This window comes from Parus major, chromosome 2, assembly GCF_001522545.3.
Source record: "Parus major isolate Abel chromosome 2, Parus_major1.1, whole genome shotgun sequence".
In the NCBI taxonomy this organism is placed as follows: domain Eukaryota; kingdom Metazoa; phylum Chordata; class Aves; order Passeriformes; family Paridae; genus Parus; species Parus major.
The window spans coordinates 73,798,097-73,824,804 of record NC_031769.1 but is presented as its reverse complement, the minus strand read 5'-3'; the positions used below and the strand labels follow the sequence as shown (position 1 = coordinate 73,824,804).

General features: G+C 35.0%; 1 protein-coding gene across 1 annotated transcript in view; it reads right to left on the bottom strand.

Moving 5' to 3' along the window:
* Positions 1-26,708, bottom strand: part of CDH12 (cadherin 12) — a 231,235-nt gene that overhangs the window by 156,575 nt on the left and 47,952 nt on the right. Inside the window, exon 2 of the mRNA XM_015619585.3 lies at positions 6,932-7,347. Coding sequence (XP_015475071.1) covers positions 6,932-7,162 — 231 coding nt within the window. The 5' untranslated portion in view covers positions 7,163-7,347. The remainder of the gene's footprint in view (positions 1-6,931; positions 7,348-26,708) is intronic.

Sequence of the window (26,708 nt, the reverse complement as noted above, 5' to 3'; positions counted from 1 at the left end):
CCCAGCCCAGAGCAGAGCAGGACAATCCCCTCCCTTGCCTGGCTGGCCATGCTGTGCCTGATGCCCCCCAGGACAGGGTTGTTCCTCCTGGCTGCCAGGGCACTGCTGACTCAGATTCAACTTGCCATGGAGCAGGAACCCCAGGTCTCTCTCTGCCGTGCTCCCTTTCAGTGAAAACTGTAGAAATGTCCAAATTATATAACTATTCGTACTTTGACAACTATTTAAGTAGAATTATAAAATATTTATATTTCTCAAATTTGCAGTTTACATTTTTTTCCAATTGCTCTTTTAATGCCAAATCCACATCTTTCTACAATGAACAAAGGAAATAAAAAAGTGCACATTGTGAAAAAAATAGTCCATCTCACAGATATGAAATCCTGAGCTTTAATCTAGTCTCCTGACACTTAGCAGCTCTTTAATATTTCCATAGTTTTTTGTTTCCCTCCTGACAATTTATACTTTTCTAGCATGTTTAAGTGAGACATTATGCTATCACGTCCTTTTTAAACACCTTGCATGTTGCAGCAAGCATACATTTTATTCCATTCCTAGGCCTTCTTGCTATTTTGGTTTACAGATTGTTACCCAGGTACAGGAATGGCTACAGGTATTTAATACTTTCCCACATTTTGCTGTCTGGAAAATGCTATTTAATTTGTTACTTGGCATTCTGATGATCTTCCAGAAAGGAGGTCTCATGATCCCTACTGCTTTTAATTAATGGTCTAATGTTTCACTGGTTATAAATTCAGCTTGCATTTCTGACATACAGAATACATGCTCATGTCTGATCTGACTATCAATTATACTATGTCTATCAGGTGAATCAGAAATTCTCAGCCAAACTCCATATTTAGATTAAACAAATTTAAAATCTTCAAATTTTCTTGGATTAAAAGAGGAGACTATGTTTTGGTTTGTCTGTTCTACTCAAGTCCTTTGAACAATTTCTAAATATTTTTTAAACTATCTTTTCCCATATTTCCCTGTTTAAATAAACTTCTTGCCCAGATGAAGCCATTTATACAGAAACATTCAATATAAAACTACAGAACAAATATAAGATTTTTCATTAGCAGTTTAATTTCTACAAGCTCATTCGTATTTCTCAGTCTGTGTTTGCAACAAAAATTTCAGACACACACAAACACCATTATCACCATACACTCAGCTGTATTCAGGGGTCTTGTGAGACCCAGTCATTCATTCTAACGGGACCATTTCCACAGGCTCTGAATCTTCTACAGTGAGCACTGAATTCTTGCATAATACAGCCTGCTAAACTTTAGAGTTTGAAATATTCCAGTATGTGACCTCCTTAGCTGTTCAGAACAATAACCTCAACCTTCTACATCCTCTAAAGTGTGGGTGACAGCTCAAGAAGTTGATCCTTCCTTTTTATTTTGATCTCTCCTGAGTGTCCTGAGCTCACTTTTTCTCCTCTCTCACGCAATCATTGAAAACACAGTCCTCCTTTTTTTTCAGCTCCAAATACCTCGTATAGTTTTCATCAATGTAAGGACCAGAGGCAAGAGGTCTTACTACTCCTATGCTTCTAATTTTCCTGCTATGAACTACCTAAGCAAATCAATAAACAAAGTGAAGCCACTAGATCAATAATAAATGTTGTGTTGCAAGTTGTTCATCTCTGCTGCGTGTCTTTGTACTCCTTGTAAAAAGGTAAGCTTTCAGGATTAAACATTAAATGCAAGTCTGACTTGCTCATAGGGGTTTTGTGTTTCCGTGGTTCCATTTCCTTCTCACACTTTCACATGCAGCTGTCAAAATTACTTTGTGTCTCACAGACTCTATGCAATATACAGGATGCAAAGCTTTTAAAGTCATAGCTTTTTTTTTCACTAGACAGACATAAGTGGAGAGACAAAGGTCTCAGCTCAACAGAGCAAGAAAAGAAATCCAGACTTCTGATATAAGTTCTGATTCCTCTTACACCTTTTCAACCATTTTATTTCTCATCAATTTCCTTATCTGTTATAAATTGTGACAGTGCTTTTGTTTGAATATGTGCATGGCATAAACTCTCTAAGCCAATTTAGTAAGCCAGGTTAATGTGATCATGCCTGATTGTTCTTTAAATTGCTATCTAAAGACTACTAAGGCCAAACAAGATTTCACTTTGATGTCAGCAGACAGAGGTGAGTATATGTTCAATGTACTGAACAAGCTCATTCTTATACATAGCATATCTTTCATATTCAAATCATCCAGAAATGAGTAACTGTGATGTCCTGCATCATGGGAGTCAATTAATACATTACTAGCAGCAGTCCCTGAAACAATTTTCCTCTCCTTGATGATGGCACTGTGAAAATGTTTAATGGAAATAATACATGGCTATCCCTAATAATGTTCCTTTAGTTTGGGAATGGAATCTGATAAATTACGAAAAACCCTTCTGACAACTTTAAATGAAATATTATTTTGATTATCTTACTAGAAATCTAGTAGAAATACAATTTTAAAAAGATAAGTTTAATCAGGGTCCATTTATTAATAAATTTAACCTTTATTTTCTCCAAAGGCAACAGCTTTTAAATTCACTGCATGTATTTATTTTCCTTTAATTTTATTTTTTCTTTCGAGCTTTTTTAAGTTTTCTTTCAACTCAGTGCTTATGAATAATGCCAAAATGATAGCCACTGCACTGTAAAATTGTTTGTCATAGAAGATTCTAAACAAGCAGTACAAAATTTCGTTTACAGAATGCCCTGTCACCCAGACACTCACCCAAGAGGGAGAATAACTGTAAAGAGAGAGTATGTATTCACAAGTACAAGTTGATTTAAGCCTGATGGAAGGTGGTCAACATTAATTTCATTATCTTAGAAATTGTCCACTACAAAATGCATAAATGAATTCTATGCTTGTATTTCAGATGCAGTGGATATATTATATGGTTTCAAAAAAGCACACTCTTCTGGTCACAGATATAGAGCTGTGCTTCCTCCAAATCAGCATGCTTTCTGCCTTGATATATGGGAAAACCTTTGAAGATGATGATGCTTTCTCAGGATTGAGTCAGATGAAAAATACCATATTGTTACATTACTCTGTACTGCAGTAGAGCAGTCGTGAGTATTAAATTTTTCAGCATCCTTTTCCTAACAAAAAATATCTGTAGTAGCTGGTATGTGAGCATACATTAATGTGACAGAGGTTCAAAGAACAAACTGTTGTAAAATATAGGTTATTCATTGGCAAAAAAAAAATCTGGTAAACTGAGATTCTGGGATTTTTATTTTTTATTTCTGTGCTAGAAAATGGAAGAGAAATGGTCACTACATTGAAGAGGACTTTGCAATCTTTTCCTATGCACCCAGTCATAAGTTACCATATGCCTATTTCTTCAAACTTGAGGACAGACAGCAAAAAAGCTCTTACTGGAAGCAATGGTGCAGGTGTACAACATGAGAAAGATGTGATGCATTTACACACTAGGAATGCAAAGACACATAAAAGGAAGATACTACATCCAGCACAACTAAAACCTTTGCTAATATTATCGACCACATTTTTCTCTTGACTTTTCAGATTATTTAGCTGCCTCTGCATGTCACTGTTGAACCCCAGCAATAAAGAAATGTTACAGACATATTTGTGGTGTTCTGGTGGGGCTGCACTGCCTTCAGCTATCCTTGCATAAGGGCATTTAAAACTGCTACCTTGTTTGTGGGTATAAACTGTGTTGGGACTTGTTCATGCTTGAGGACCTGATCTTTTGATCATTTCACTGAGACCTGAGCTTTTGCACAAAAAAAAAAAATCATTAACTTTTTTGGCTTCATCCACACATGCTGTTTTTGAATGGCCTCTGGAGCTTCACACTGCCAGGAACACAAGTAAAGCACTACAAAGTAAATGAGAAATGATTTTACTCTCAGAACCTTGTCCGTTTTCATAGGTCACATGGTAATGCTGTATTCTAATTTTACTTTTTTGACTGGATCTGCTTAATGATGTTGAGCAAAGAGGGTTATCTTCTGTTTATCAATCTGATGGATTTTTATTCCTCTCACGGATTACATGAGCAGATTCCCAAAATTTATTAATAATCAGGTTAAATTCTTTTAATGTATAATCTTCAAACACTATTTCAAAATCACCACCTGTAAGCTAGACTAATCCCCATCGCTTTGTAAACTATATTTTGATTTGCAACCTGACATTTCTTGAGATATTTGTCTAAAAACAGACGTGGAAGGAATTACATGCACTGGCTGATAATAAAAGACATAATTGCTGTAAATCTGTATTCTCTTACAGAAGGTTTGCAATGTTAGCTACTCACCCTCCACTGTTTAGTGAAACTGGCAGCTGATTTAATACAAAAAATAAACTCCTATTTATAAATTACTGTGACATTATTAGTGCAGTAGTTCTTTAGTAAGTAATATAAATGCCTATGCACAGGCGTCCTGATATCACGGCTAAAAGAAGATAAAACTCTTGTGATTTCAAGTCACATGAAATATCCTACACTTTATAATACACTTATTACCACTTTAAATATAGAACAGTATAGAACACTAGCATATATAAAACAAATTAAATTGAAAATTTATGCTTTTGGAATGAACATTTAATTTTGGTGAATCATTTATTTCTTCAGATTTAGTTCTGCAATCAGTCCATAACTCAACTGTATTTAACATCTTAAAAATGTTATGTCTTTTTAAAAAATTGCATACGATCTAAAGATATTGATTGGTGGCTGGTGGGTATATTTTTGTATGTTGACAATAGTTTGAATTTATATGAAGCTTGGGTTTTGTTATCTGGATTTAAAAGCACAATTTATCTAAGGAATGTCTCTCTTTCAGCGTTATATCTTCATTGAGAGCTTTGTGGAAAATAAGGGGTAAACACAAAAAAATCTCTATCTTGGTTTTGTTTATTTTTTTTGTTCTGCTTTTGTAAGAGATTCAGCAAAGATGACATATAAAGATTCGCAAGGTTTGTTGGGTTTTTCAGATATATTGAAGTAAATAGTTAATATAGATAAAACAAGTTGTGATAAACATCAAAATAAACATTGTTGAAAAAGGTCATTACTTAGAAGTAATTGCTGTGTTCTAGAAGCAGGTGTTTTGACATAAAAAAGGGGTTTGACTTTTTGACTTTCCTCATACTTGAAAAGTGTCCCACAATTTGTAACATTTCAAAAAAGTCTTAAGAGGTAAAAGTATTCCAGATAAATCTGTGATAAGTGTTACTCTTAATGAAAATGTCCTATTAGTTCTAAAGTTGCTTATAAACTTAGTGTCTGTGAAGCAAAAACAGGACAAAAGAAGACACTGATTCATCAGTACATTGATAATAGTCCACTTTGTGTAAAATTAACATTATCTTGGCAGTTTAGGACTGACCCTAGATAACTACCAAGAAAAACTTACACAAAGGAAAAAGACTAATGAAAATATAGCGGTGCAGCAGTAATATCTGTCTTTTGATGTTAAAGGCACAGCAATCCCATTGCCTGTTCTACAAGCATCAAATGTGGTGAGAGTCCTTGTTGGAATCTTCAGCAAGGTGAACAAAAGTATGTGTTAGAAAGAAAGAGTAACTTGTATCAACTGGATATCACAAATATGTTTTCCTTTTCATTATGTGGACCCCCTTTTCTTCAGACTTACAACAAGTGAGATTGTTAATACAAGTTAAAGTTAATACAATATTGTATTAACTTTGTGACACAAATACACTGCTTTGCAAATTGCCCTGACCAATATATTTGAGGGCTTAAAAAAAACCGTCTTCACATGCAATATCCAAGTACATTTTTGGCTGCTTCGCTAAATAAGCTAGCGTTTTATTTATACATAGTCAGAATACTTTCTGGAAGAGTAGGAGGAAGTATTAATTTTCTGTTGATTTATTTATATTTTTTTGGGGAAAAAAAGAGATTTCTTGCTTGTACACTACACTACAAAAAAAAAAGTTTCACAATGGTATTAAAGGAAGAACTGAAACATGATGACTCATTTTTACAGTAGGTGAATTTAAAAACTTGCTGTCTCAGGAAGTGGCATTTGGGGACCCAGGAAACAATTTCCTGACTCGTTATTTTCATTGACTAAGGTCCTTAACTTAAACTGAAAATTATACACATCATCCAATTATATACTCTGCTAAGATTTTCTTCAGGTTTCCTTTTCAGCTTTCCTATCTGAAAACTCTATTATTTAAATTCACTACCCCCACACCCCTCAATCAGTTTTCTGTCAGTTATTTATGCCCTCTTACAGAAACATTATAATGAGAGAGGGAATTGCAAAAATTCTCTGCAGGTATGATTGTGCATGTCTACACACAGTATAAAAGCTGTAGGGCAGGACTTGGAATTATGAAGCAATAAAGCATATTAGAAATACTTGAAAACAATCTGAACAATCAGAAATAAAAGTAAATGGTTAATAGACATAAGACAACAGACCAAAAAAGGTATATCTTCTTTAGCTGAAAAGTGACTTTGAATAACCATATCAATCATATCAATCACAGGAATGACTGTGCATTCTGAGGTTGAGATTTAAGGTTTATATCTTATTTCTTGATATCAAAACAATGTTTGTTGCTAAAAATCAAATATGTTACTACAGTAGTCTCAATTAAAATTAGTTGTTCAACAGACTTATATCAGAACTCTTTTTTTTTGTAAGTTTGTTTTTATTGTTGTTTCTGTTGTTTTTGTTTAATTCCAAAAGCAAGAATGGGGAAATAAGACTAGCTTACAAAGACAGAAAGTATATAGTGACTACAGGAAAGGCTGGATGGTAAAAGCAATGAGCAGAAGGAACTACTGCCAGTTGAAGAAGATTTGTCCCACCAGAAACATAAGCATTTATAATCTATTTTATTAATTGTCTATATAATTTGAACTTTTAAAGAAATAGTAAAAAATTACCTTTCCCACATACTGAGGTTCAGAGCCCATGTACTCCTCCAGCACAAAAAATTGATTCCACACCCAGCCTCGTTTGACTCGCTGGGCAGATGATCTCCTCCCTGGCACTGGGACAGCATCTTCTCTTGGCTGTGCTTCTAAAATCTCTTGTGGTTGTGTATGCAGTGGTGTTAGGAGACCTCCATCAAACAGGACCCAGAGAAGCAGGGATAAGCAGTTCCTTGTGAGCATTGGCAAAGGCTTCCCTACCGCAAGTAATAAAAACTCCAGCACTTAATGCAGAGCAGAGGAATCCAGGTTTGAGGTGTCTGTGGCCTTCACCACTTAGCTTCTGATTTTATTGCAGAAATGCTAATGCAGGCATTAATCCTTCTGATGACAAGGTATTTGCTGCAGTAAATTCCATCTATAGGGACCTATAAAAGAGATTTACATGCAACATCAAATTACATAGGATTACACTGAAGCGTTCATCAAAATTCTCACACCTAGTTAGTTTCTAGAGACAGAGAAAAAGATTAAGAATCACAGTTTAAAAAACATTGTTATTTTCATTGTAGCACTGAGCTGCTCTAGAACATAGAACAATTATTACAGGAACACCTTGTCCTTGCTCTGCTCAGCATTACCTTTGTGTCTGCCTGAGAGAGGGCTGTAGCCTTTGCTTTAGGATCAGTTATCAAACAAAACTGTTTGCCACCAGTGATATCAAAAATTTTTTTTGTAAATTTTCCAGATTTACAAACAAAATACTGGAGAATAGGGGATCCACTCTTTCACCCTACTGTCTAGAGAAGGAATCCTTTGCTCTCTTTCTCTGTCAGAAATGCCATTTGAAGTCTTCTCTATAATGTGCTGGTTGCCAGCTATAAAAAATAACTGCCTGTAGGACTTAAGATAGATCCATTTTACATTTTAAAAACAAAAATACAATTTATAGCACTATGGAATTCACCACTTTATTAGGGTCATATTGTGTCATTGATTTTTAAGCATAGGTTTCTAGGAAATCAATAGAGTTCTGCTTAAAAATCAATGACATGATATGGACCTAAAAAAAAAAGAATAATAAAGTACTTAACCATATATATTTTTCATTTTCAAATACTGCCAAAGGTTATATTTTCTTTATGAATAATATCATACCTATACATAAAAATAAATGACATAGAAATTCTTATGTCTTAGGTACATGCTGAAGTATTTACAAGAAAGGATTTATAACCAGGAACACAGAAAACAAGTTTTAAAAAAACCAAAAAAACAAAAACAACCTCTCTAGAAGAATAACTGCATTTCTAACTATGCTAAATTAAGGGTGAGATTTTCTGTTCTGATTTGAAAAGCTATGTTTTAGGTCTTAATATAAAAAAAGTAATAAACCTGGTGAAAGGTATCTATTGACTGTTTTAATACTACCTTCAGCAAGGATAAAATATGAGAAAAGAATTCCAATCTGCTCAGAATCCTTTAAGTAAAAGGTTTTTTAAGTTATGTTCAAAACATTTCAATGTTTTTCATTTACAGCAAAATATTCTTTTGTGTAATGGGTAAAACTATCTTACTTGCACAATCATCTTCTGTCTATGGATTTTATTCCAGCAAAGACACTTTAAGACAGGACTCAACCACAGCAGACATCTGCATTCACTATATTTGATATGAACTTGTTTTTTACCGAACAGTTCACATGTGGTTTTCTGCTTCTCTTTTTTAATGTATTCAGTGGTATATAACATCACATTCAGACTGTGTTCATCCATAATTCAGTTCCAAGGTTTCCAAACTTTTTTACCTCTCCTGATCCATGGCTGCAGAATGCATGCCTCATTTTTATGGCAAAATCATAGTAATAATGAAACATAGCAAAGAAATAAAACAAATCAACTCAACATGTCCTCTAGTATTGCCCAGACCCAGGGAGGTGGAAACAAACATAAAAAAAGGGGTGGGATAGTCTGCACCACTTCAGAAATGCCAAAGTCATGTTGTAGTCAATTTAATTGCCGTACCACTTCTCTTGCTGAGAAAAGTCTGTACATTGCAGTTCTCCCAGCAGAGCTCTGCCTCCGGCCATGTCTGTCAGTCAGGGAGCTTTTAAAATGTTATACAGCACCAAAAGTAATGCAAAGAGATTGAAAGACTTCAATGAAAGGAGAGCAATTCCCCCTCGGCTGGAAGGTTAGTAACCAAGTGCAAGGCACAGAGCACTTTAACCCCTTCTCCATTGGTCTCCCAGACAGCCTCCCAGAATGCCTACTGCAGAGTCAGGAAAGAGCAATACCAGTGTTTTCTTCATTTCCTACAGCTTCAAAAAGATGATGAATGGGAAGGTCAGGGAAAAATGGGAGGCTAATGGATGTTGCAGTACAAGATTGTAGGAGAGATGCCCTCATCAGCTTCAAAAGAGTTCAACATGAAGAATTTCTTGTAATTTTTTCTTTTTTTTATTTTTCTAATTTAAAGCTCAGTAAGGCAAATAATTGAGAATCTCACACTTTGGCACTTGAAAGACTCACTCCAACTTTCTGCTCTGTAGCATTTCTGCCACAGGAAACTGAGGCAGAAGGCTATCCCCCAGTAGCTTCTTCCACATTTCATTGCTGGCTTGGGAGGAGGCTTGGTCTGATAGAATATATCTTATAGCACCATTGAAACTTACACAGGAATATATAATATAATACATAATACATATATATTTCTTATAGTCTGTGGTTATTGTTTTGCATTTTCTTTTTAAGCTATGGATGTCAAAACCTGTCTTAGTGCTTTTATACTTCAAATACTCATTGGTCCCTTATGTACCTCTGATCAGAAAACCACTAAGACAACTAGGAGAAAAGAATTTAGAAATCCAATCAGAACAATTAACCATAAGGAAGGTACTTTATTTCCTAAAATTTTAGGGTATTATATGCAGTGATATTCATAAAAAAATACTTATCCCGTGAGAAGTTGTGAGCAGACATACACCCTCATTTCTTCTCTCTCTTACATATTACAAAAGTACAGATGGTCAGATTTTTCTTAGTTCTTGGGGTTTTTTTGATATTAGCTGTTGCTAATATTCATTTCTTCAAACTATCTTGTATGGATTTAAGTACCATTATGCATAATATAATTAACCCATAAAGAGAGCTTCAAAGAGATACCCTGCGTGAATTCAGCCCCATACATGCTTTGATAACCTGAGATTACATTTATTCATTTCCCCAGCTTGATAAAGGGAAACAAATGAACCACCAGCAATTACATCTTTTAATACACGATTATTAAGAAATCTTGATCATATTTACTGTGTCCCCCAAACTGCAGGCTTAGAAACTCATGAAATGCAAATGATGAATAAAATATCACTACTAAAATAATTTATTTGGAATAACAAAATGCAGTATAAATGGTGCTCCTGCAAGAATTCTGATTCTGACCTGTACTATACTGCCATTAATCTAAAGAACCTGTGCAAAGAAATGCTTTTGGAATACAAAACTGATGCATGCCTTTGCTGCTACAACAACCCTTAATCAATAGGAGTCATGGTACTGCAGACACAAATCACCTCACCAAGCTTGGCAAAGGTTATCCCTTGTAGAGAGAACAGACATAGATCCTCTGCAGCCACTAGTATGCACATCAGGCCTCCTGCAGAGCAGTATTTGAAAAGGAACTCTAAATGATCTTTGATCTTGTAATGGCTTAATGCCAGTCAACAACTCAGCCCCACCCAGCTGCTTCTTCACTCACACCAACTGGGATGAGGGAGAGAATCAAAATGATAAAAGTGAGGAAACTCATGGGTTGAATTAAAGACAGTTTAATGGATAAAGCAAAAACTTTAAATGCAAAGAAAGGAAAAATATAAGTTCATTTACTCCTTTCCCATTGGCAGGAAGATTTTCAGACATCCTCAGGAAAACAGAGCTCCATAATACAGTGATGACTTGGAAAGACAAAGGCCATTGCTCCCAACATTCCAACTTCTCTTCTTCTCCCCAGTTCATGCTGACCATGACGCCGTATGGTCTGACATATTCCTTTAGTCAGCTTGGATCAGCTGTCCTGGCTGTCTCCCATCCCAACTTCTTGTGTACCCACAGCCTCCTCACTGGTGAGGTGGGGTGAGGTGCAGAAAAGACTCTGACTACATAAGCACTGCTCAGCAATAGCTAAAACATCCCCATGTTATCTACACTGTTTTCAGGAAAATTCAGAACACAGCCCCATATTGGCTACTATGAAGAAAATCCGTTCTATCCTAGCCGAAACCAGAGTACATCTGTACGATGTATCTACTTGGATGAGGCCACAGACGCCCTACGGTCACATGCAGACAAGCAAGAAACACTAAAGCTCCATGGTGCAGTCAAAACTGTCATCAGTGCAGCAAGGCTGGTAATCGAACCTCCATGAATGGAGGCAAATTGCTTACTGACAAAGTATCCATTTCTGCAGCCACCTTAACCATAAATCTATCAGCACAGAGAACGCTTTAGCTCATGTTAAATCAGAGCTAATGTAGAGCAACCATCTTCCTACACATAAAAAGGTTTGAAAAAGCTTGGTGGTACTGTAAGATGGTTGATCATGCCAGCTGGAAAGCCAGATAACATCTATAACTATGGATATGCTGTAATAGCTGACCATGTAATCACGTTTCTCTACAATATCTTGCAATAAGAAAACAAAACAACAGGACAAACAAGTCCATGTTTTTGATATCTATTAAAATTAACCACTAAAGTATTTCAGATTATATACCTTCTGGTTAAATAACAAGTGAAAGCATATGGTAAATCTTTCTCTGAGTTTAGATAAACCAGTTAGGTGGATATCCTCAAAGTTATTTAATTAAACAATTGCCATTGGATTAGGCTCTAAATGACCATATTTTTTTGTGAGTCTGACTTTCTTGAGCTTCACAATCTTTCTAGACACTTTGCAAATAAAAGCATTCTTCCTTTTCTCCTCCTGTATTTTTTAGTTAGGGTGGGAACAACTTGGCAATATCAAAAAAGGGGTTAGGACGGAGATCACAAGTAAATAGAATACAAGCCTCAAACTAGAAGAGAGTTTAATTCTCAATCTGTCCATCCTACAAGACAGAAGAACTTTCAACAGATTAAGCAGGTCCCACCTCTGCAGCTACTAAAACCACTTGGCAAGAATAACATCTGGAATCCAGGCCAGGTAAGTGTCATGGGGAAAAGAAATAAATATCAGTGTTTCTACCTGTTGGAGTCTTAACATGATCCAAACTAGTTATCTATCTATCTCCTTTTGTGTGAGATTCAATAAACTGTATAAACTCTCCTAGTTTAACATCTGTCAACAAACAAGTACCACACAGCTGCTCACTCATTCCCTCAGCCAGGAGGATGGAGGCAAGAGAACTGGAAGAATAAAAGTGGGAAAACTTGTGGGTTCAGATAAGAACAGTTTAATAACTGAAATCTCATTAAAATATTAATAATATTAATGATAATAACATTGCTATGAAAAGTAAAATATCTGACTGGGAGAAATAAACCCCAGGAAATACAAATTAACATAATTAGGCACCACCAGTGAATTGATGCCCAGTCAGTCCCCAAGCAGCAGCTCTCAACCTTCCCCCTAATTAATTGCTGTGCATGACTCCAAATATAATGGAACGTTTCTTTGGTGATTTGGGATCAGCTGTTCTGGCTGTGTCCCCTCCCAGATTCTTGTGCATCCCCATTTGTGTGCTGGTGGGTTGGTGTGAGAAGCAGAAAAGGCCTTGACTCTGTGTTAAGCATAGATCAGTGATCAATAAAATATCCCTGTGTTATCAATGTTGTTTCCAGCACAAATCAAAAAACATTGCCCTATATCAGCAACTGTGAAGAGAATAAACTCTGTCCCAGCCAAAACCAGTACAGAAGCCTAGGCTGGCTCTCTGGCTGTTTAGAGTGAATCCTCACAGGTTTGGAAATCTGAATCTCAGTCCCGTTATTTCAGAGGTTGTTTATATGAAGCTGCTGGTTATGAGGGGGAACAGAAACCAAACCACCTAAATTAATACCCAAATATTCTGTAGATTAAGGATGACAGCATTGTGATTGAATGAGAGAAATATATGTAGAAATACACATATGGAAGTTGAATCTTGATATTTCTGGAAGATATATGTCATCATGCTGACAAGAGCTGTACTCTGTAGACTACTAAACAACAAACAGGTGGAAGCGTTTCCCCTGTAATAAAGAGACATTAACTCACTTTTGCTAAATTCTATTACAAAAGCCCCCAAGTCCTACTATTTCACATCAAATATTTTGCTTGCTATAAAGTTACTAATAATTTGACTTGGCAAGAAAAATATCAGTTTGATAAAGGCTATGATTTTTGGATCTGACTGCCAAAGCCACTTCCTCTCCCTATTTGATTGTTCTCTGCAGAGATGTACTTTGTATACTAGTTAAGAGATCAATTCTGATGTTAGTTGTGCCTACAGAGTAATACCATCTATGAATCTGGACTGCTCTATTGAGTTTTAACTGGCACAAAACCAAAGTGGGCTGAGAATGATGTCCCCCATCTTTGAGTGTGTTGTCCTTGTAAGCACATTCATAGGAAGGTTACCACAAAAATATATTACAGCACAAAAAATGTGTGATATACTCTATCAATACCCAGTAAACATATTTATGAACTGCCTAACATCAGAGAGGAAACTAATTATGTCTGGCATTTCTAAGCCTTACAATAATAAAATTATTATAGCTTCACAGATATGCTTTAATAATTGGCTTTCTAGCATATAAAAAAGTGATTACTTTAGGGAGTTTGGTAACATAACAAAATCAAATGCTACATACTTCCAAAAACAGTGTAGCTCTACAATTCTGAGGCTTACAGAAAAACTGCAGAAGAATAATGCAAAAAATTCTGAGTACAAAATAATTAACTGGTTCTGTATGCAACTATTTATACATATTGTCTCAGCTTTGTCATCATTAGCAATACTTACAGGACATCATTTATGACAGAGCCATCATCCTCTGCCTGGGAAATTATCACTTCTAATTCACAAACATGCTTAAGAATATGAGGGAAATAATTGTTAAAAAAAAGACAAAAAAAAAAAAAGACTGAAACTTTCATTATAAAATGTAAATACATCAGTAAATGCACAAGCCTCCACGGTTCATTGAACCCTTGAAAGTTAACTCAGGTAAAATGAAATTTCACTCCAGGTTAATAATTTATGTTTATTTTGCTGAGATTCAAATCCAGGCCAGTACTACTATGTAAATATATAATGCAGCTCTACAGTTTAATCATCAGTTAAAAGAAAGAAACAAACTGTTTCCAAATAGAACAAAATTTCCTTTACTAATATGGTCAGATAATGAAGTAGTGTCATTAATTTAATTTTTATTCTGTCTTGTGTCATGTTTGACTCAGAAAACCCCTGTGTTGAATCTATACCTACTTTGTCAATGATCTAGAATCTTTATTTTTGATAAATTACAAACATTTTTATTTCTGCTAGGAATCTGTCAATGTCAATGCTAAACCATGGACAATCAGGAAGCAATCCTTCATTCTGCTGTCCTTCTATGCTTTTTGAATAAATATATGAGATGTGGGAAAGGAAGGAAACGCAAATAAATCAAAATACATTACCAATACATGTAAAGCAAGAATTGAGAAATCTGAGACTGCAGCTCAAATTGATTATAATTTTGCCTGCAACACAAGATACTGAAATGCATATGAGGATATTTTAAGGTGTTCTGTAACATTCTTTTCTTAATTCTTCAGATATTTCAGTTTTACTGAACCTGTCAAGAATTCCACCAATTACTTCAAATTGCAGACATATTTTAGTTAAGATCTCATTATTAAAAGATTTTCTGCTATTGGTCAGACCCTGATTATAAGAAGTTTGAAACAATTCATTATAGTTTCTGTTGTTAAAAGAACTCAAAAAATATACTAAATTACAAAACTAGCTCAAAGATAGAAATTTTGAAGTGAGTTCTTGCACGCATTTGTTTGTGTATTGTGTTATATAATATATATATGTTATATATATATAAAATGGTGCAATTTTTGCTTAGTATCAGCTTTCTATATGACTTTAGACATTTCAAATTGAAAATATGGTTCTCCTTTTGCCAATTATTGCAACTTCTGTAAAGTAGATTTAAATGTCCCTGTCTCCATCAACATAGTATTAAAAGGTGTTTAATCCCCAATATTCCTTTCTGTAGTAGATTATGGAAATCCCTAGTCCAACTTTTAGACTTTCAGTCTTCTGAAAGTCTGAAGGATTTGTTCTAAAAACACTGAATTATGTAACTTCAGAGGAATGATACTGTCCTCAGGAAAACATGACAGACAGCCATTGTGCCCTACAGGTTTCTAGCCATTAATCTTGTGAATTTTAGCAGGTAGTACCAGAGACAAGAAGAGTGAGAGACATCAGTTTTCTGAACGGTGAGAATATCAACTCAGACCTCTCAATATTCTGGAGACACCTACTTTATCCTGGGCTTTCTCCAGTGCTCAATAAAAAGTAACTCTTATGCTTGGTAATTTATCTCTTCTCACAACTCATTTTGACTTGTTTTCACCCTACCTACATTTGCTGGTAGGACTATGACTCTTTTCTGATCGTTGATGAACTAAAAACAAAACAAAACAAAACATATAAAAAACATCAGGAAAAAAAAAACAACCCACAAACCTTCATGGATTTGAAAATATCAGAAATAGTAATGCTTGGGCTTCTAGTTTGATTCTTTAAAAGTTTTCATTGCTTTGCCCAGCATTACTGCATAGGAGTATAAGGTCATTAGAGCTACTGAGGCATGCTCTACTGAGACTGGCAACAGCTACTCTAACTAGAGAGTACAGCAATCTACAGATAACTTCAGCCAAAGTAATTCTCATTTATATTTTGTTTATCAGAACTGAATGTGTTTCATGAGGACTCACCAAACATCAAAGCTGTGTGTGAATAGCTGGGTGTGTCTCGTCAAGAAACCTTTCACTCAAGTAAAACCCTCTACTTGCCAGTCAATGTGGAAGTGCTTGCAAACTAAGTGACTAAACTCAGAGATGCTAAAAGCAGTCAGGGGACATTTTGTGTACAGTCTCTAAAAAAAGATTAAATAATATTTGTGCCTCACTTTCATCTTTATAAATCCTCATTTCTCTTGTGTACTATTGTTCATTTCCCAAATTCAAGAGTAATGAATTGAGTAATTTTATAACAGATGTCTGCTGTGATGCAGGAGGGAATAAAGGGCTCATTTCACTGACACTTACTACTGCAGCTCTATCTGTCTTGTCTAGAGAAATAAATGCAAATCTAATTGGTGAAAATAATTTTCCTTTTATATTCTTTCCTACCTTTCTAAATTTTAAATTAAAAGGACAAGAAAATAATGTCTTAGAAAAGAAACAGGTCTTGACATCTGTGTAGCATTCACACACATAAGTTATTGGAGGCTTCTTCTCACTGATCCTTTTTTTTTCTCCATTTAGAACACATGTAAATCTTTATTAACTTGTATGAATATATTTTCATAATGTCATTCACAAAAGTATCCACTATAATTTAATAAATTAAAGGCAGTGTTTCGTTGTTCATACATACAGACATACCCAATCTCACACACTCAGAGAAAACACAGGAAATAGACAAATTTAAATATGAAGTACAAAATCTCATCAATTCTTGTAAGGCTACAATTTCAAAGTCACTTTTTTTAAAATAAAAATGTCCATAAAGGGTCATAAGCCATTTTCAGTTTGCAGTGATTTAACTTTGAATAGAAATCATTTCTTCTTACTCTGTTTCACCCTTAATACCCTCCTTTGAATGGCTTCAATAATTAAATGAATATTAATTAAAAAAGCCCACATATTTTCAAAAATTATTGCAGTCAACATCCTAATTCTTTAGAAAAGGCAGTGCTTACTTTTTCTTTTTTATTTGCAACTGAAGCAAGGTTTTTCCTTTATTTTTGTCTGAGCTTCTTCCACGCTAGAGTAAAAATGCAACTGTATAGTGGCTAGGTGGTTTATGATTTATGTAACTTACCTCAAGACACGCAATAAGCAGCTTGTTTATTACATATATTGCATATTTTATTTTTTTATAATAAACATAAATTTGTCTAGTTATTTCAGTCTGCAAAACTGTGGTTTAGATAGGAAATCGATAATGTCTTTTTAAGGTTAAAGTCAGTGAAATAGAGTGCTGAAATAATCCTGGTGAAATTGCACCTCAGCTGAACTCAGAAGGAACAGCGTTATGGCAAGAGGATAATGTCATACCTGCAGTATTATAGATTGCAGCCAATCAATCAGACATATTGTAATAGCTAAGGGCACTGTCCTGTTGTACTAAAAAAATACCTTCAGGTCTCAAGGTAGAAAGATTGACACGTTTAGTCTGGAGCAGCCTAAATCAAATATTTCCCTAAGATTAGTGAATTAACCTTACTGGAGGACATAGCCCAGAGACACACATTTTGTGCTGGTATAAATGGAGTACTGGGCCAAAGACTAAGCTGGAAGGAAGGCTAATAATTTGGTGGAAATAAACATGTGTTTATTTCTCCATGCAACCTCTGATCTGTGGTGAAGTGTGAACCACTGTGTGGTTTCTCTAATTGCAGAGTCATAGAAATACAGAAAGGCTGAGGTTGGATGAGACTTCTGGAGTTCTTCTGGTCCAAACCCCCAGCTCAGGGTCAGCTACAAGAAGCAGCTGTAGCCATATGGACAAAATATTTTTTTTCTACAGATGGAGACTACACAACCCCTCTGGGTGACCTCTTTCAATGGCCTGGACATTCTGTGAGTTTTTGATCCTACTCACTGTCCACTTAACTTCACCAGTTTCTCCATGAGTTTATTTTGCAGCCAAAGGGAAAACCTGTTTTAAAGTCAAGGTAAATTACATTCACTATACTTCCCTCATCCGTCAAGCCAGTTGCCTCATTATAGAAAGCTAGCAGTTTGGTTAAGCATGATTTCTCCTTTGTAAACCCACACTGACTTCACTCAGTTGCCTTCTTGTCCTTCATGTATTTGGAAATGGTTTCCAGCCTTCCATGGCTTCATTATTTTCCTGAGGACTTAAGGGAGGTCTATGCCTCAGACCCATGGGTTTGTGTATGTACTGATAGCTGAAGTGCTCCCAGCCTGGTCCTTCATCACTGAGAGAAAATCTCCTTTGGGGTATACGTTAGCAGCAGGTACTTCAAGTTTTCCTGGAATTTCAAAACCTCACCCACATGCACTATGACCAAATCTCTTCATGAAGATAGCTTTTGTCATTTACACTGAGACAGTAAGTGAGCCAAAATAAACTGCCTTATCTTTCAAACCCTCTTCATTTCCCTCTAGGAAAGGATTCTTTGAAAGCCCCAAGCACTTTTAGAGAAGATTATTGTTAATTTTTTAATTAAATTCCCAATTTTTTTCCTCATAAATGAATTAGTCTCTATTTAGTATTATCAGTTACTACCTTTGTTAACATGGAAGCCCCAAATATAGGTCTATATTCTGTGTTCCTAAATAAAGTATTTTGTTTTTTCAGAAAAAAGATAGGCTTCAAATGCCTGGTGAAACCCTAAGAATGCTTTCAAGAAACAAGTTATACTGTACTCTAAAGAATTTCAAGAAAATAGCAATACACCTGCAGATACTCAACACATTAAATACATTAAATAACAGCTATTTGAAAGACAATATTTTAATGCAATGGACAAAAAGAAGAGCTCAGTTACGACATCTAAAATATTTATAAGGATTTTTTTCCCCAGAAAAATCTAAATTTTAATGGTTAGAGTTCACACCTTATCATAAACAATGAACAAACTTTTTGGTTTTTAATGAACAAATCTTGTTTAGTGACAGAACTCGTACCTGGAAAATTTTTATGTCTAAGTAGAGAGAAATTAGTTTGCACAGTGAGCTTTGAAAAATATATCTTTAAATTAATTTGCTTATATCTCTAAGACTTCACAAATTTACTCAGCTTTCTATATTTCTCTAACAGAACTTGTAAAATTATTTCTTATCATTTTATAAGAGATCATTCAGATATATAAAGAGAGCAATTAATTCGTCATTAAATCAAGTATTTGCTGAGTGTTGAAAATATTAAAAGCAATTGATGATATAAAAGACAGTAAAATCTTATTGCTTATAAAAATTCCAACTGAAATGCTTTTGTGACTTTACTTCACTTTAGCTAAAACTTTCTATGATGTTAGAGCTTTTGAAATTCCTGGGAGAGTTTTATCCCTAAGAAGAGTCTTATTTTCCATTTCAAAAAGAACAAAACCAATTCTTTGGTTTTACCCCTTTTGATACACATATACATTTTTATATGGTTTGTGGCATTAAAGAGCATTTAAACCCAAACCCTGCAACTTAAAAATGGAATAAACTTATGCTTTGTAGATTATATCAACCACTATTGGCTCTATCACTCCTTTGTTTTTTCACACAAAGAATAATGCAGCAAACTCCTGTGACTGGGAATTTTCCATTGATTCCCCACTTGAGACTCTGCTTTTTTTGTTTCTCAGCATCTGCTAAACCACCAGGTATATTCCCACCTATTTACCTGTCAGCTTCGTTCAGACCCTGAGATAAAATTTTGGGTGAGGACCAAAGGGAGAGAGAGACCAGACAGGAGCCCATCAAACATACCCCCCATCTGATATGTGTAAAATAGAATCTCTCTTGAGCAGTTCAGAACCTGGACTGGCACTAAGGTCACACACTTGAGACCCCAAACTATATTTTGATAATGCTGAAGAAGGGGGTTATCCTTCTACTTTTGTTTGAGTAAATATCATGAGGTTTCTACAAAATTTATTTCTGTAATAATGGAAGGTGCAGAAACAAATCCACTGTCCCCACAGAAAACAGAAGGAAAAAACAAGGTTCCAAGATGGTTTGTCGTTAGCACAGAATGAGCTACTAATTCTCTAGTACCCCACAAAACCATGAAGTACTATGCCTTCTGAAGGCTCTTCCTAGTTCTGTGAAAAGGCTGTTACCTGTGTTAGCCATCATTATGGTATTCAAGCATCACTAATTATAATTAAATATTTAACTAGTTAGCATCTGCAGCAATAGTTGGCAGCCTGGCTGGGCAGCAGCACACAATCAGAGCATAAAGAATTGCTGTGATTATTTCTTAATAAGGTAGCTGAAATGCCTCTCAGCTAATCAATGAAAGACTGACTTAGCCCTTGCTGAGAAACAAGCTGAATAATAGTTATGCAAATGAGAGTTTTCAGACAGGTTACAGAGACTTTAATATTTTACTATTACTGACAAATAACCACACCACAGTTACATAAGAAAACCTGCAGATGAGGTGCAGGGAGCATCAGCAACTGTGCAACATCCCAGTTGTCATACTGGCTCAAGTTACAAAAATTAAGAAAAAAATACTGCACCAGCATTCCAGCATGTCAACACATCAATAAAGTCACCCCTTTATCGCTCACTAATTAATCACCTTCCCTGTCTCACTCTCTTGGATGCTGTTTTTTCTCTTCATGAATTTTAGAAACAGTATTTGGAGGAGGGCAAAGGGAAGAGAGAGATGAGACTGTCATTAAAATGCAACAGCATTTTAAAACAAGACATTAAGTTTGTAGTTAGACACATGAATTAAAGAAGTCTGCTTCAGAGGTCATGTGTGCAGAGTACTTGGAAAATTAGGGCAAGCTTTTAGATTCATATTAGCATGGGGCACAATATATCTTTTCATGATCAGTTTGTATAGGAAATCAGACTATATGCCATGTTAAAACTCAGGATTTGTTTGCTTGTGTGAGTAATGGAAAAAAATTACAGCATCCTTGATGATTAATTCACGTGTTTCCTGATTGATGGGATGTCTGAAACAGAGAGACCAAACTGTGACCAACATGATTTTGAAGAGCACAAGTTTTTCAAGAATTTGCAGGAAATCAAAGACTTTTTTAATTGTCTTTCAGAGCTGATGTGCCTTTCAGCCCAATACAGGGAGGTAACAAAGTTTCACCTCCCATACAACCCTTCTGCTCTTCAAAGATTAAGCATTTAGCCCCTTAAAAGAAAAAAAAAACAAAACCAAAAAACCCCAAGTATTACAATTTCTCCTAAAAAGCTCTTATTGATTACTTTTTTTATTCTCCTAGGAAAACAAGGCAAAACTCTCATGTCTCTAAGTTTCTTCAAATTATTTAAAAAATAATATAATTTTCAGTCATTATGATACCAAAACAAAGCGCTTGTGACAACTACATTTTCTTTGGTCTTCTGGCCAAAAAAATCAGGACAGCAAGTATCCCTTTATTTTGTATTCTATGTGTATATGTATGCATAAATAGTAAGACATATAGGGACATGTTTATATATACCTGAGAAAAATGAAAGTGTATTCCTTAGAAGCACACCTAAGTGTGGTAAATTCTCAGAAAAACACCAAATATATTAGCTGCTGAATAACTAAAATTAATCTTCCTAATACAGTGAAAAAATCCTTTCCACACCTAGTTTACTGAAAGAAAAACATTCCTGAAGGACACTGCCAATAATATGATTTCCTCAGAGTTTTTAAGGTGCAGTTTCCTTTCCCATCCTGTATGGGGTCCAAGAAAGTTGCCAGTAAAAAAAAGAAACAAAGTAGTCACTTTCTACAAAGAGCAGTGGTAGAGTACTTAGAAGTGAAAATAAGAAAATTTAATATATTCTTCTGCCGGAAAAAAACCCCAAACCCAAATATAATGCATTATCCCAAAGTGCATAATCTCCCTGCACAAAACTCAGATGCATTTTCTATTATTTTGACTGTGTGCCAGTAACATTTATTTTCCAAATTGAAAGCACTTACTGCAGCACTTTTACATTCCATACTTCATTTTTAAATTTTCTCTTGTCAAAACTGGAACTATAGATTTAACTCTGACAAAATAAATAAAATGAATCCTATTTGTGTCTCGAAAACTTCTTGAGGTTAAAGAGGGTGGTGCAGGAGAAATAATGTGATGAAAATTTAAGAGTTAATGAATAAATTACAAACACAATAGATGGTATAATACATTTTGCTTTTTTTCAAAGGAATTAATAGGAGAAATAGTCTTTGTTTACCAAATTCTTACTGCAGCACTTAAAAAGTGCAGCACAGCTAAGAAGACCAGAAGCGGAGAAAAATAGAATTGGACACTTACTGAGATTTTAAGATGATGAGAAGTTGCAAATGAAAACATGACAGAAGCTGAAAAGACAACCATTTTAAATGTCTAATCTTTTCATACACCCTTCTGTGACATTTTCTCTTCCGATACTGCTTTAGTTTTCCTTTTTAGCTTATAGGAAACAGAGGCAAAATAAAAGAGGCAAGCACAGACTCAAAAAATAATGGAATTAGATTTAGATTAGGATTATATGAGGTAGAAAACTTTGTAAGATGAGAAACTCTTTCTTTTTTAAACTTTCAGATCTGAATTGTCTTTCCATTGTTTAATGAAAGGTAAATAAGACTGATAACTTGTGTGAAAAACTTCTATCAGAAATGGTATAGTTGGTTAAACTAAGTTAAAACATCTGAAACTAAAGAAAAATTATTTTAGAAATGAGGAAATATTTTTGAAAACTTTTTCATTTAAGACCTTTTCAAAGTATTTTCAGACATATAATACCACTCAGAATCAAAAAAAATTGAAATTAAAATAGTCAAGAACAAAGTCTATTGACCTCAACATTTTATTTTTTTTTTAAATATAAAATTTCATTTAATATTGTATTTTGAAACATCATCTCTTTGTAAATTGTACTTTATTCATAATTAAAGAAACAAACAAGTTGAAACACACTTCCCTTTTGGAATGATCAGATTTTTAGATCAATCATAATTTAAAATCAAGAAAAATTGTAAAACAAATTTTGTTTAACAAGAGTTTCTTAATCAGAAAAGGAAAAAAAACCCCTGTTTTACATACAATGAAGCATTCTAAGGTAAGGCCTCTCATAAAAACCCTATGCTGTATTGTTGTGTAGCAATTTTTTTCCTATTGCCTTTTAGTAACAGAAACTCTGCAAATCTTTATGAAAAATTAAACAACTAAAAAAAGAAAATGAGATAAATCCAAGTACAGCAGCAGCCCTGCATCCTGAAACCATAAATTAAATGGATACATTACAATTGGAGATATCAGTTGTTGGGGGTACAACCAGAAGAGAGAAAGAGATTACGAAGTTGTAAAGCAGAGACAGAAAACTATAAAAGTAATTTTCAATGTAAAACACAAGCCAGAAATCTGCCCAGATGGTTTAACATTTCATATAAGCAGAGAGGTAAAATCTATGTCCCCATGATGGGTGTGAGTGCCCATGATGACCTTATGAGTTGGAGACTACAGAAATCCAGCAGTTACAAGCAGAGGAAATTCAGCCACAGAAAGTTTTAGAAAGGGGGCCACAGTGCTCCTGGAAGACAGCAGGAAGAGCAAGGATTCAGAGGTAAAGATTTTGAAGTCAGCTTTTACTTATGTTCACATGATTGAATATTATAACCCAGCAGTTCTAAATAATTCTCCCCATAAACTGACAGTTTAATTCTATAAAATCAGCATAATTTTCATCTATCAAATGCTAAGTTGTGACAAGAAAGACTTATTTGCATGAATTTCCGTCCTTCTGTCAACACAATGTTTCCTGGCAGTCCTGTACTCTTGCACCTGCTCAAGCTCTCAAGGCTTGCAAACCAACCTTCATGGGGCCTGGAAGCTTGGTTTTCCCTTCTTGAGACACTTTTGTCTCTTTCTTCCCACCTTCCTCTATTACATACAGTAACAGAAAGTCCTTGCTTTGAGTCAAAGGCCACAAAATCAATTAAAATTTCTCTCTTACCAAACCACTGCACCCCATGCTCTGGTGCTTCTGATTTAGGAAAGGGAAATAATAAAGATAATTAAGTTAAGCAGATTACATTTCACTCTTAAAAAAAACCAAACAAACAAACAAACAAAAAAAAACCAACCCAAACTGAAAAATGCTTAACAAATTTTAATTTTAATGCATTTAACTTTGGGGCTTGGGGTTTGTTTTTTTAAAATAAATAGTTTATACTGTTTTGTCGCACAGGGCTCTGTCTTAAGACCAGTATTCTTTAATATCTTCATCAATGACATAGGCACTGAGATCAAACACATCCTCAGCAAGCTTGCAGATGAAACTGAGTTATGCAGCTGACACACTTGAAGGATGTGAGGATGAAGGATGAAGATGAGGGATGCCATCCAGAGTGATATGACCAAGCCTGAGAACTCTGATGACCAGAAACTCATGAGGTTCAACCAGGCCAAGTGCAAGGTGCTGCACCTGGGTCAGGGCAATCCCAAAAATGACTGAAAAATAATAAATTGAATGCTGGTCTTCAGAGAAGCACTTAGAGGTTCTTGTGGACAAAAAGATGGAGTGAGGGTGAAGAGAAGGCTCCAGAGACACCCTATTAGTAGCCTTTCAGTATTTGAAGGGACCTTATATGAAAGATCTAGAGCAACTTTTTACATTGGCAGACACGACAAGGGTGAAAGATTTTAAAGTGAAAAAGGGAAGAAATAGTTTTTATGTTAGGAAGAATTTCTTTACTCAAAGCGTGGTGAAGTACTAGCAGAGGCTTCCTGGAGAAGTTGTGGATGCCCCTTTCCTGTAACTGCTGAAGGCCAGATTGGACAGGTTGGTCTAGTGGCACATGGCAACGGGTGTGAATTAGATGATTTTCAGTCTCCCTTCCAAAGCAAAACATTCTTTGACTCTGATGCTATGAGTCTGTGAATAGTATTGAAAGAAAAAGGGAAAGAATGAGATTTTGTATCTATAAAAGAAAAGGGATTTTATGTTTAAATGATCAAAACAAATGTCAAAATATTTTAAAGTCCATTATTCCTATTCATAAATATATATTCTAATTTTTCTTTAGAAAAAGGTGATGCTGTCAAAGTTTAATTGTGTTAGCAGATTGCTTTCCATTTCCATCAAGAGACAATCCACAATTTCACAGATCCCATGGTATCCCTATATTTTCCATTTTATTCAATTAAACATTATGCGCTTGCAGATATGATATATATTAAGATAAGAATTTGGTTGTCTATTTCAAGCTGAAAGATTTTACATTGGGATGAATAAAGGAGGCTGTTGCAGAGCAGAGTACATCCTAAGCTATTTTTCATTCCTGAGAGATTTACATGATCAAATAATTTTGATGGAGGGTTGGGGTGCTTGTTTGTTTTTGTTGGTTTTTGTTGGGTTTTTGTTTGTTGTTTTTTTTTAATCACAAAAGTGATTAAAAATGATCACAGAGTAACATCTCTGTAAGAATATTTAGCATTTCAGGGCTTCATAAATTACAGGTTCCTTAGCAAGGTCTGCTCTTGGCCTCATTTCATTTTCCAAACTGAAGCTTGGCAGGATACTTGCATATCATCTTTATCCAGTAGACAAAGACAGGCTTCTTGAGCAAGGTCTAGGATGAAGAGCATGATCACTTAGCCTGATGTTGCTTACACTCACTCATTCTGTTTCCAACAATAGAGCAGATTTTCCCTCTTGAATAGAAACAGCTTAAACAAGTTCTTCACCCCATTTCAGTTTCACTTATCCAATAGAGTCTAAGGTTAAAGTTGTGATTTGACATTGTTATATTGACACTAAGGAGTTTTTTGCTGTCTACAAAAACATGAATGAAAATTATAGTAACTATTCAACTGGTAACTAGTTACTATACTATATAGTAACTAGTACCTTCAACTAGTCATACCTAAACATTTTGACAAAATTAATATGAAATGGTTTTTACTCTATGATACTGTTGATACTCTGAATTAAGTAAGTCAGAAAAAAAGTTAAAAGCAATTTCTTCACAGTATGTGAAGTATTATGCTTTATTTAATTCTGAGGGCATCCTTTGGCATCTGTATGTCTACTGGGATTCTGAAATCTTCTGTAAGATCATTTTACTACAAAAAAGACTCACTTTGATACAACCAGCCTGCCACCAAACTGACAGCAGACTTTTAGTCAGTCACAATTCTCTCTACATCTATCTCTGTAACTTTTTCAGGAAGATAAATTCAAATCTTTAATGGGTTACATGATAACAATTACTATTTTGAGACTGTGTATGAGACAGTAGGCTCCTTTCCTTAGGAGGAGGGGTACATGTGATTACCATGTGTCACCCCAGAGAGCTGGTCTGAAAGGGCTGACCTTGTGCAGCTTTTTGATTCCATGAGCAAAAGCCTGACAGGACACTTACCAATCACCATTAATAATCTGAGAAAGCCAGGCTCCTGGGTGAAGAACAAGATTAAAGATGGTTACAGAGTTCCACATGAGTTATTAGCTGTTAGCCTGATGTAAACATGACTAACGGATAATGGAATTAGCTTGGCTGAGCAGAAATCACCCAGAGGATCTAAACACTTTCTCTTCCACCCTAAAATATTTCATAGAGGAAGAAAAAGGATAAGGAAAGTCTTGTGGGTCACTTCAACAGCCTGGGTGGGTTATGACATTGCTTGAAACAGGATTCTCTAAAGGATGCTGATGCGCTTTTAGCCTTTGCAGAGACAATTTGGAAGAAAAGAAAATTAATGTGGGGAATGAGACAAAACAGATAGAAAATATTTATTTTGCTGGGGTTTTTTTCTGGTGTATTGTTGCTATTTTGATTTTTTTTGTAACACCATTTGACTCTATAAACAGCAACAGACTTGAC